The sequence below is a fragment of the Rhinatrema bivittatum genome, chromosome 1 (genome assembly GCF_901001135.1).
Source record: "Rhinatrema bivittatum chromosome 1, aRhiBiv1.1, whole genome shotgun sequence".
Taxonomy (NCBI): domain Eukaryota; kingdom Metazoa; phylum Chordata; class Amphibia; order Gymnophiona; family Rhinatrematidae; genus Rhinatrema; species Rhinatrema bivittatum.
The window spans coordinates 141,442,179-141,455,148 of record NC_042615.1 but is presented as its reverse complement, the minus strand read 5'-3'; the positions used below and the strand labels follow the sequence as shown (position 1 = coordinate 141,455,148).

General features: G+C 44.8%; 1 protein-coding gene across 5 annotated transcripts in view; it reads left to right on the top strand.

Moving 5' to 3' along the window:
- Positions 1-12,970, top strand: part of FIP1L1 (factor interacting with PAPOLA and CPSF1) — a 323,029-nt gene that overhangs the window by 156,475 nt on the left and 153,584 nt on the right. For all 5 annotated transcript variants that reach the window (XM_029587658.1, XM_029587675.1, XM_029587666.1 and 2 more), the window contains one exon: positions 9,261-9,423. In XM_029587658.1, the coding sequence (XP_029443518.1) occupies positions 9,261-9,423 (163 nt within the window). The remainder of the gene's footprint in view (positions 1-9,260; positions 9,424-12,970) is intronic.

Here is a 12,970-nt window from a genome sequence, read left to right as displayed (position 1 = left end):
CATCGCGGAAAGATTAAATGATTTTTTTTGCTTCAGTGTTTACTGAAGAGGATGTTGGGAAGATACCCATATCGGAGAAGGTTTTCATGGGTGATGATTCAGATGGACTGAACCAAATCACGGTGAACCTAGAAGATGTGGTAGGCCTGATTGACAAACTGAAGAGTAGTAAATCACCTGGACCGGATGGTATACACCCCAGGGTTCTGAAGGAACTCAAAAATGAAATTTCAGACCTATTAGTAAAAATTTGTAAACTAACATTAAAATCATCCATTGGACCTGAAGTCTGGAGGGTGGCTAATGTAACCCCAATATTTAAAAAGGGCTCCAGGAGTGATCCGGAAAACTACAGACCAGTTAGCCTGGCTTCAGTGCCAGGAAAAATAGTGGAAAGTGTTCTAAATATCAAAATCACAGAACATATAGAAAGACATAGTTTAATGGAACAAAGTCAGCATGGCTTTACCCAGGGCAAGTCTTGCCTCACAAATCTGCTTCACTTTTTTGAAGGAGTTAATAAACATGTGGATAAAGGTGAACCGGTAGATATAGTATACTTGGATTTTCAGAAGGCGTTTGACAAAGTTCCTCATGAGAGGCTTCTAGGAAAAGTAAAAAGTCATGGGATTGGTGGCGATGTCCTTTCGTGGATTACAAACTGGCTAAAAGACAGGAAACAGAGAGTCAGATTAAATGGACAATTTCTCAGTGGAAAGGAGTGGACAGTGGAGTGCCTCAGGGATCTGTATTGGGACCCGTACTTTTCAATATTTTTATAAATGATCTGGAAAAAAATACGACAAGTGAGGTAATCAGATTTGCAGATGAAACAAAATTGTTCAGAGTAGTTAAATCACAAGCAGATTGTGATAAATTGCAGGAAGACCTTCTGAGACTGGAAAGTTGGGCATCAAAATGGCAGATGAAATTTAATATGGATAAGTGCAAGGTGATGCATATAGGGAAAAATAACCATGTTATAGTTACACAATGTTAGGTTCCATATTAGGAGCTACCACCCAAGAAAGAGATCTAGACGTCATAGTGGATAACACATTGAAATCATCAGTTCAGTGTGCTGCGGCAGTCAAAAAAGCAAATAGAATGTTGGGAATTATTAGAAAGGGAATGGTGAATAAAACGGAAAATGTCATAATGCCTTTGTATCGCTCCATGATGAGACCGCATCTTGAATACTGTGTACAATTCTGGTCGCCGCATCTCAAAAAAGATATAATTGCGATGGAGAAGGTACAGAGAAGGGCTACCAAAATGATAAGGGGAATGGAACAGCTCCCCTATGAGGAAAGACTAAAGAGGTTAGGACTTTTCAGCTTGGAGAAGAAACGGCTGAGGGGGGGATATGATAGAGGTGTTTAAAATCATGAGAGGTCTAGAGCGGGTTAATGTGAATCAGTTATTTACTCTTTTGGATAATAGAAAGACTAGGGGACACTCCTTGAAGTTAGCATGTGGCATATTTAAAACTAATCGGAGACAGTTCTTTTTCACGCTGCGCACAATTAAACTCTGGAATTTGTTGCCAGAGGATGTGGTTAGTGCAATTAGGGTAGCTGTGTTTAAAAAAGGATTTTCTAGCGTGTAGCAGATGGACTCAGGACCAATGGGTATCGTGTACTCCTGATAGCAGTTGGAGACGGATCAGATTTCAATCTGACGTCAGCCCCTAGTACATATACCCCTGCAGCAAGTGCAGCTCTTCAGCATTTTCCGTCTCCATAGCAGTTATGGACTATCTGCACACTCTCACAGCGTTAGACCAGATTCAACGGAGAAAACTCAAATTCGGAAGAAAACCTACCTCTGAAGACGAGCCCCGCTCTCCTGTGGTGATACCCTCGGGTCCCTCCCCCAGTTGAGAATTCCCGAGGTTATTTCCGTGGTCCCTCGGAGGTAAGCCTCGGACCGGTGTCCGATTCGCAGCGAGATCCTAGCCCCCCAATCTCAGGCGCGGCTAAGAGGCAGCGGGTGCACCCTCGAGCGCATCGGTGAAGGTATTTGCCCTCTCCCCCTGCAGCCGGAGACCGCCCAGAACGAAACTGGGAAGCGCCGAAGACAAGGTAAGGTAGAAATCTTCAGCATAGACTCCGAGGTTCGAGGAGTCGCACAGGTCGCCGGCCGGGACCAGTGCCGCCGGGTTGATCCACCCTAGCAGGGCCAGGCCCCGGTTAGTTCAAAGGGTCTTCCCACGTGGAGACACTCCGAGGTGGTCGCCATTCTGCCCGCGTGGTCGCCGTCGCCATCTTGGCCCTATTTGCCGGTCTACCATCTCGACTGGGCGCACAAGGCTAGCTAAGCGCACAAGTTACATGTGTGTATAGAGTCACTTGCACAAAATACATGTGCGCATAAACTTACACGCACAAGGGCCGTGCGCATAAGTTCTACGCGCATTGCGAGCCTACCGGGCTGAGCGCATACCGCGACTTGGGCGCACAACAACACGCACAACCCGCACACACATCTTAGACGCGCCGGCGCGCATAAAGGTTTTACGCGCCTAGAGTCATGGCACCACCGGAATCTGAGATCAAGGCTCAGGGCCTCTGCCCAGCATGCCATATCAGAGCTGCACAAAGCGAGGAGGCCAACGCCCTGTGCACTCAATGCAAGGAGGCCCTGGGAGATCAAGTCCAGGGCCAGTCCCACCCAGGGGCGAGTACTAACTCCTCAGTGAGTACCTCGGACCTAGCAAATTCCAGCAGGACACCCCCTCAGTCGGGGACCCCCAGGGACTCAGCGCCCCTTAGCTTGGACCCCTACAGCACTTCTATCACGATGGAATCCACTGTCTCAGAACTACGCCATACTTCTATCACTCCCGGGCAGAGTCCGGATCTAGCTATGGTGGTGGCTACAGGTCAGCCACCTGAGCCAGGGAACAAGACTATCTTCCCCAACCTGGACCCTGCTCACCACAGATGCCAGTCTAAGAGGATGGGGAGCACACTGCGAGGAGTTAACCGCCCAAAGGCAGTGGAACACAGAAGAGTCGGGATGGAACATCAACCGCCTAGAAGCGCGGGCGGTCAGACTAGCCTGCCTACGATTCGCTCACAGTCTCCGAGACAAAGTGGTCAGAGTAATGTCGGACAACGCCACAACAGTGGCCTACATCAACCGGCAGGGGGGAACCAGAAGCCAACAGGTGTCTCTGGAAATAGACTCCTAATGGCGTGGGTGGAAGTAAACCTCCAGGAGATCTCAGCCATCCACATCGCCGGGAAAGACAACATCACGTCGGACTACCTCAGAGAAAGTCTAGACCCAGGAGAATGGAAGCTGTCGTCCGCAGCGTTCCAAATGATAGTGAACCAGTGGGGGTCACCAGACATGGACCTTCTGGCAAACCGGTCCAACGCCCAAGTACCCAGGTACTTGGGCGTTGAACCGCAGGCGGGAACCTCAGTCCCAGGGGATCGATGCCCTGGTACAGACCTGGCCACAGGGAACCCTATTATACGCCTTCCCGCCATGGCTCCTATTGGGCGCAATCATTCACAAGATGCAGCTCACAGGGGACTAGTACTTCTGGTGGCCCCGGACTGGCCAAGAATACCGTGGTACGCAGACATGAGAAGACTACTGGCAGGGAACCCCCTGCCACTGCCTCCACACACAGACTTGCTGCATCAAGGACCGATCGTCCACGAGGATCCAGCTCAATTCTCTCTTACTGCCTGGCCATTGAGAGGGCTCGCCTGAGAAAGAGTGGATACTCGAGGGCTGTAATCGACACCCTACTCTGAGCACACAAGTTCTCCACATCTTTAACGTACATAAGGATTTGGAGAGTATTCAAAGCCTGGTGCAAAGACCACAACATCATACCACGCTCAATTAAAGATCCCGTGATCCTGGAATTCCTACAGAACGAGCTACAGAAGGGTCTGTCCCTCAACTCCATCAAGGTACATGTGGCCGCATTGTCATGCTATGGCTCCAAGAGCGAGGGCGACAGCATAGCTTCTCACCCGGACGTTGCACGCTTCCTGAAAGGAGTCAAACACATCCGCCCACCATTAAAGTGGCTGGTACCTCTTTGGAATCTCAACCTGGTCCTGGAATTTCTAGCAGGAACTTCCTTCAGACCCCTCCGAGGTCTGTCCCTCCGCCTGTTAACTTTAAAGACAGCATTCCTGCTGGCAGTTTGTTCAGCCCGCCGCATTTCAGAACTACAAGCACTGTCCTGCTGTGAACCGTTCCTCAGGCTCATCCCGGGAACCATCCAGCTGCGCACGGTCCCTTCGGTCCTTCCCAAAGAGGTATCACACTTCCATCTTAACCAAACCATCTCACTACCATCGCCGGATGAGTTGAATTCGGAAGAAGCTCGTAGTCTACGCCACCTCAACATCGGCAGACTCCTATCCAGATACCTGGAAATGTCGGAACCCGTACGAAAAACAGACCACCTTTTCGTCCTTCACAGTGGAAGCGGCCTCGCAGGCAACCATAGCCCGCTGGATCAAGGAAGTCATCAAGGCAGCCTACATAGAAGCAGGCAAGCCACTGCCTCTACAGGTCAAGGCCCATTCTACTAGAGCACAGGCAGTATCCTGGGCAGAAACCAGAATGCTGTCACCTGCCGAGATTTGCAGGGCGGAAACATGGTCCTCCATCCACACCTTCTCCAGATTCTACTGCTTGGATGTTCAGGCTCGGGAGGATACAGCATTTTTAAGGGCAGTACTAAGTGGGTCACGGGCATCCTCCCATCCGGTTCGGGAGTAGCTTTTATACATCCCATTGGTCCTGAGTCCATCTGCTACACGCTAGGAAATGGAGAAATTACTTACCTGATAATTTCGTTTTCCTTAGTGTAGACAGATGGACTCAGCATCCCACCCTTGGCTGCCGTTACGCATGGAATTTTGATGATTCAAGGGTAAGCCATGTTTTCATTCACTTAGGATGCCCACCCTACTAGGTGTCGACGCTTTCCAGTTGTGTACACTGGCAGTCTCCAGCTATTGTCAATTCAACCAATTCAAGTTATTCAAGTTCATCAAGTTATAAAGTTTAACCAAGTTATGAAGTTATTCAAGTTAATCAAATTAGTCAGTCACTCATATATCCACAATGCTTTTCGAGGAGAATACTGAAGAGCTGCACGTCCTGCAGGGGTATATGTACTAGGGGCTGACGTCAGATTGAAATCTGTTCCGTCTCCAACTGCTATCAGGAGTACACTATACCCATAGGTCCTTAGTCCATCTGTCTACACTAAAGAAAACAAAATTATCAGGTAAGCAATTTCTCCATTGGATAAGTTCTTGGAGGAGAAGTCTATTATCTGCTATTAATTAAGTTGACTTAGAAAATAGCCACTGTTATTATTAGCAACAGTAGCATGGGATAGACTTAGTTTTTGGGTACTTGTCAGGTTCTTATGATCTGGATTGGCCGCTGTTGGAAACAGTATGCTAGGCTTGATGGACCCTTGGTCTGACCCAGTATGGCATGCTCTTATGTTCCACTGGATTTGCCTCCAACTACCGATGGAAGTATGTTCTCAGCTCCAGTGGTGGCTACAGGAAGTGCATCTAGCAAGAGTGTAAGCCTGTCCCCACCGAACTGGCTAGTCCTCACGACAGACACGAGTTTCCAAGGGTGGGGAGCCCACTGTCAGGAATTGACAACCCAGGGGCGATGGACCAAGGAAGAGGCGCACTGGAACATAAACTGTCTGGAAGCCCGAGCTGTCAGGTTAGCATGTCTGCAATTCAGCCACAGGCTCCAGGGGCAAGCAGTCCACGTGATGTCAGACAACCCAACAATGGTAGCCTGCATCAATCGCCAGGGAGGAACCAAAAGCCACCAAGTGTTTCTGGAGATAGACCCCCATATGGAATGGGCGGAATTAAAGCTACAAGAGGTCTCTGCCTCCCACATCGCAGGAAAAGACAATGTCAGAGCAGAGTTTCTCAGCAGGGAGAGTCTGGATCCAGGGAAATGGGCGTTGTCGACTAGAGCCTACCAGCTCCTAGTAGATCGCTGGGGCCTCCCATCCATCGACTTGCTTGCCACATCTCACAATGCGAAGGTCCCATGATTCTTCAGTCGCAGAAGAGATCAGCACTCCCAAGGGATTGATGGCCTTGTCCAGACCTGACCAGAGGAGGACTTATTGTGTGCCTTCCCTCCGTGGCTTCTGCTGGGCAAGGTCATTCTCAAGATCAAACACCACAGAGGGTTAATCCTGGTGACCCTGGAATGGCCCAGACTCCCGTGGTTTGCAGACATGCATAGGCTTCTGGTGGAGAGCCCCCATGCCTCCCCCCCACACAGGGATCTTCTCCAACAAAGTCTGATCCTTCACGAGGACCCAACTCAATTTTGTCTTACACTCTGGCCCTTGAGAGGGCTTGCTTGACGAAGCGTGGATATTCGGGGCTGTAATTGCCACCTTGCTCCATGCGCTGAAGTTCTCGATGTCCCTGGCGTACGTGCGGATCTGGAGAATATTTGAGGCCTGGTGCAAAGAGCATGGGATGCCCTCTTGGACGACCAAGATCCCCATGAATTCTGGAGTTCTTACAGGACAGCCTGAACAAAGGACTGTCCCTCAACTCCTTGAAGGTCCAGGTGGTGGCTCTCTGCTGTTTGAGGCGAGGTGAATAAAGCCCGCCTGTCGGCACATCCGGAGTTGGCCTGTTTCCTAAAAGGAGTTAAACACCTCTGACCACCCTTAAAGTGGCCGGTTCCCCTATGGAACCTTAATCTAGTATTGGACGTCTTAGCAGGGCCCTCCTTTTGGCCCATGCGCACTCTGTCTCTATGCCTGTTAACGCTGAAGACGGTATTCTTGGTGGTGATATGCTCGGCTCGTCGCATCTCTGAACTACAGGCGCTGTCATGTTGGGAGCCTTTCCTCCAGTTGACTCCAGGAACGTTGCAGCTTTGCACTGTCCCTTCATTCTTGCCGAAGGTAGTCTCGGAGTTTCACCTGAACCAGTCCATTTCCTTAAAAATCCTTAGATAGACACAAGGACTTGGAAGACTACCACCTCCTACACCACTTAAACTTCTGTAGACCTTAGAATTGAACAATCGACTCCCACCTTTAAAAAAAGACTAAAGACCTGGTTGTTCAACCAAGCATTCTCTTAATCTCAAACTCAATATCTAAGCTTTGATCTCCAGGACGGTCCACCACTTTGTATATAATTACTCCTATTAAGTTGTTGTTATTTATTTTTTCCAAGTTCTTTTTACCCTGTTCATTGTAAGACATTATTCTTTATACTGTCAATCTATTGTTGTAATGTAAACCGAAGTGATTAGTAACTTTGTTACCAGAACTTCGGTATATAAAACTGTTAAATAAATAAATAATAAATAGGCTGTTAGTACAGTATCTAGAATGTACAGAACTGGTACGCAAGACGAATCGCTTGTTTGTTCTTCACTGTGGAAGGAAACAAGCCGAAGCAGCTTTGCGAGCTACCATAGCTCGCTGGATCAAGGAAGTGATCACGGGAGTTTATGTAGAGACAGGGAAACCTTTACCCCTTCAGGTTAAAGCTCATTCCACTAGGGCCCAGGAAGTATCCTGGAAGGCAGCTAAGCTACTGTCTCCCGTCAACATCTGCCAAGCAGCGACGTGGTCTTCCTTGCACACTTTCGTCCAAGCCCGAGAAGATGCAGCCTTTGTGAGGGCGGTGTTAACCGGACCACGGGCAGCCTCCCACCCCGTTCAGGAGTAGCTTTTGTACATACCATTGGTCCTGAATCCATCTGGCTACACGCTAGGAAATGGAGAACTTCCTTAACTGATCATTTCGTTTCCTTAGTGTAGACAGACTCAGCATCCTGCCCACGGCTGCCCATGAACAATGCCAAGGAATCGCACATGAATCTCGATCCCAAAGAAGTTACGGTTAAGCCATCACCCTATCCCTAGATCTGGGCATCTATAATATTGCTGGGATTCAGCCCTTATGTTTGGTTGAGTACAGTTACAGTCACGTTTTAATCAAGTTTTTAATGAAGCTATTAAATTGTATTCAAGTTTTTTGACAGTATGTCCACAATGGCTTTTGAAGAGAATACTGAATGGCTGAGGACACTGCAGGGGTGAATCTAGGGTGATGTCAGCTTTGAAACTTGACTCCATCTCCATCTGCTAGCAGGGGAACACATAACCCATTGGTCCTTAGTCCATCTGTCTACACTAAGGAAATCAAAATTATCAGGTAAGTAATTTCTCCATTAAAATTCATTAGAATGAAAATTTTCCTGTTGTATAAAAAATAATTTACAAAGAATCTGTGGTCCATAAAAATATGGTCCTTTTTTATTTTCTATAGCAATTGCTTTAGTGAGTGATGCTCTTAGATTTTAATCACCATAAGAACTAAATAGGTAAGTGTAAATGAACATAACCACTTTCCCCTTACCAACTTTCTCCCATTGTAAACTTCTCTTCTTCCCCAAGCGACTAAAGTTTCCTCGCTGACCAAGGAGTAGAGAAGGACGTAGTCTTAGAGATAGGATTATGCCTGTTCTGGCAGCTGACTTTTCTTTCATCTGGTCTCTGGAGTGCATCACATCTGTGCCACAGATGAGTTCCAGTGGACTTTAGTCTCATGGACTGCGGCTAAGCCACATGGCAAGCCATAACTGAAAACTCAAGTTTTCAGTTATTTCTTTAGTGCATCACCTCAGATTAATTCTAGTATATATTTTAAAGCTTTTTCAGTGATCATATATCTAAAACCTGCATGGTATTTTCTTAATTACATATGAAACATTTACTGAGATCTGTTTGTTTCTTTCTGTAAAAACAAGAATTATAAACTCTTTAACTTTGTTCCATCTGCTGCGAGTTAACGCCATCAGTCTGCTAATGTTTCTATTTTGCAAAACAGCTGAAGAAAATTTCTATTCTGTTTTGAGTTTGGGTCGTGCCATTCTACAGTATCTGCTTTGTCGTTTTGCACACACTGAATTCAGTTTAATCAGTTGCAGTAAAATAATACTAAATAAAAAAACATAGAATAAAAATGTTCCTAACCTTAAAAAAAATAACAAAACTAAAAATAATCAAATTATACATAAATATAATCAAATAGAAATAATAAAAAAAATATTAATTGCACTCTAGAAAAGTATCAGAATAGGAAAGAAATTTATTCTTATATTTCATGTTTGTTTTCATGAGGAAGCAATTTACTAGAAAAATCAACTATAATGATTTTTAGGTAAACTAATTTTGTTTTTTATTCTTTTAGGTGATATCTGAGCAATCCCCATCTGAAGTAGATAACAATTTTATCAAGCCGCCACCACCATTTTTCCCTCCTGGAGCACCTCCTACTCATCTGCCACCACCACCTCCATTCCTTCCACCACCTCCGTCTGTCAGTACTGCACCACCACTCATCCCCCCACCAGGTAAACATTAGACATGACTTCCCATCTTTAAGCATAAAAAAAAGTGTTTGCATGCTAATTTATTACTAATAAAAATGTGAATAATGCAATTTATCATTTGGGTGCAAAATTAAGATATGGCAAAAACTAACATTTCTCTTGAATGGTAGTCAATAGAATGAAAATAAATCATTCACTTTTATTTTACATGGAAACATAGTAGATGTCGGCAGATTAAATCACTTTGCATTTAGTCTGCTTGGCTGTACCTGAATTAGTGTTTTAACTAAAAATATTTCATAGCTGGAAGCTATACAAGCTTGGTCACTTGCAGGAGATTACTCCTTATCCAACCAAGCCTGTTTTGTTGACTCTTGTTTTTGATTCTCTACATTTCCCAGTCGTCTCATTTGCAGATCAAGGATTGGTTTTATATTATGTCAGTAGACAGCATCAGTAAATTGGTCAAAGGAAATTGCTGAAAATTCAGTGTTGTCATTGACAGGAGACTCCATCATCATATTATCATTCCCAGTAGATAGAAACGTAGAAATGATGGCAGAAAAGGACCAAATGGTCCATCTAGTCTGCCTAGCAAGCTTATGGTAGTATCTGCTGCGCCTTGTAGGTTACCCCCATTTTATCTGTTTCACAGACTGTAAAAGTCAGGGCCCTCATTGATTGCTGTTTGAATCCAATTCCCCATTAAGCCTTGCCGTTGAAACAGAGAGCAATGTTGGAGTAGCATCAAAGTATCAGGCTTATTGGTTAAGGGTAGTGACTGCTACATCAGCAAGTTACCGCAATACTAATTTGTTTCCCCAGACCATAAAAGACGGGGCCCTCATTGGTTGCTGTTCGAATCCAGTTCCCCTTTTCCCCCTGCCGTTGAAGCCATGATGGAGTTGCATCAAGAGTATGAAGGCTTATTGGTTAGGGGTAGTAAATGCCACATCAGCAAGCTACCCCAATGCATTCTTTTCTTCATTTCCATTCTCTAGCCTTTGGGGATCCACACTGTTTATCCCATGCTCCTTTGAATTCTTTCACTGTTTTTGTCTTCTTCCAGAAGGGAATTCCAAGCATCCACCACCCTCTCCGTGAGAAAGATGAGCATATAATTTTGCTTATCTAGACTGATTTACATGCCCTGCCCCATTTCTTTTACCCAGCCTCTCTCTCTCCCCGACACTTATCACTACTCTCTGTGTATCCATCCCAAGCAGGCTTATATTCTGTTAGGGTTTTTTTCCTGCCATCTCTGTTGGTAAGCCATTCTAGTCATCTGCTGCCCTCTCAATAAAGATTTACTCTGAGCCCTATCCCTCCATCTTCACATCATACTAACCCAAATACAAAAACTCCTATCCCAAATAGCACTCACCCTCAATAACTCAAAAACTGAAATCATACATATCTCTAACAAACCACCAGCATGGAACATTCAAGACTAGACATCCACGCAAAGTACAAACCATCTCGTCGCAAGTGCAAGAAACCTAGACGTCACACTAGACTCCGAACTCAACCTGAAAACCTACATCAACACTATAATAAAAGAAGGATATTTCAAATTACAAATTCTCAAAAAAAATCAAACCCCTACTACTCAGTCAAGATTATCGAGCCGTACTCCAAGCCCTCATCTTCTCCAAACTTGACTACTGCACCTCCATCCTCCTTGGACTCCCAACCTCCACCCTCAAACCCCTACAACTACTCCAAAATGTGGTAGCCAGATCCCTCACAAACAGCAAGCACTCCACACACATCACCCCCAAACTAAAAGGCCTCCACTGGCTCCCCATAACCCACAGAATCCAATACAAAACCCTTACCCTAATACCCAAATCCATTAACAACGAAAAAACAGACAGGCTAAAGACACCTTTCTCCCATACACCTCCCAAAGAAACCTACGATCCAACAACTCCGGACTACTCTCCGTTCCCTCCAACAAACAGGCACAACACACCTCAACAAGTGAACGAGCAATCTCAATAGCAGGACCCGCACTATGGAGGAAACTACCTGCAAATGTCAGAATGGAACCCTCATCACAGTTATTTAAGAAATCACTAAAAACATGGCTATTCCAAAAAGCCTACCCTGACAACAGTTAACGCCGCGACATCTCCAATGACCACTATCAAACAGCTCCCTAACTCACACACAGCCTACAATGAAGACACTTAATAATCAAATTAATCGGTAGCTATTATACTGCCACAAAAATAAGATGTTTTGTTTATAAAATGTTACTTTCTTTTCTCTGCAATACTATAATTCGCTGCAGTTTCTAAAATATTATTCTATTCACTACAATGCTATAATTTATATTCTCTGTAGTTTTTAATCATCTCAATATAATGATTGTGTGACCTGCATTCACACCATCTCACTGGTAATTATGTAAACTGATGTGATACCCTTGGGTGAATATAAGTATATAAAAACAAACAAATAAAAATAAATAAATAAGGGTCCTCATTAACATCTTCACTCTTTAATATATATATATATATATATATATATATATATGCTTCCAATATGCAAACTTCTATCCAACCTAGGACTCACACACTTCATCTGTGCTGATGATGTCCAAATCTTAATACCCATCACAGAATCCATTCCCAAATCCCTCCAACAATGGGGAACCCATCTCACAGCTATCAACCAACTACTCACCCATTGAACCTTGCCCTCAAACCCAAACTCCTAATAACTCACAAACTAAATGAAAAGACCCTAACCAACATGAACTACCTCCATCCCAAACACCCTATCTCACAAGACGTAAGAGACCTAGGTGTCATCCTAGACAGCTAACTAAACCTAAAAAAATTCATAAACACTATCATGAAAGACTGTATAAACTACACATTCTAAAAAAAACTAAGACCCCCTCCTTCACCAAAACAACTTCCCAACCATCCTTCAGGCAATAATTTTCTCTAAGATAGACTACTGCAACACCATTCTTCTAGGTCTTCCTGCCTCAACTCTCAAACCCATCCAAATGCTACAAAACGCCACTGCAAGAGTCCTCACAAACACACGTAGAAATGATCATATTACTCCTATTTTAATAGATCTCCACTGGCTCCCAATCCACTTCAGAATCCTTTTCAAGAGTTTAACCATAATACACAAGACCCTACACAATCAAAACATTCACTGGCTAAACACCTCACTCCATTTCCAAACCCCAAAAAGAGCCACCAGATCCGCCAACAACGGAACCATGCCCCTACCATCTCCCAAACTAACACACTACAACTCCACCAGAGAACGAACCTTTTATTTTGCCGGCCCCACAATCTGGAACTCCATGCCGCCAGATTTAAGACTAGAACCCAACACACAAAACATTAAAAAAAAATTGAAAACCTGGCTATTTACAATGGCCTTTCCTTAACCCCCTCCATATCAAACAATTCAAGCACCCAAACCCAGGCTTTATAATTTAAAAATTTCTATACAAAGTTCTCTCTCATGTTGGTTTCCCTATGTTAATATATATATATAAACAAAGCTTTGTTACTTTTCTTGCACCCTGTACCTG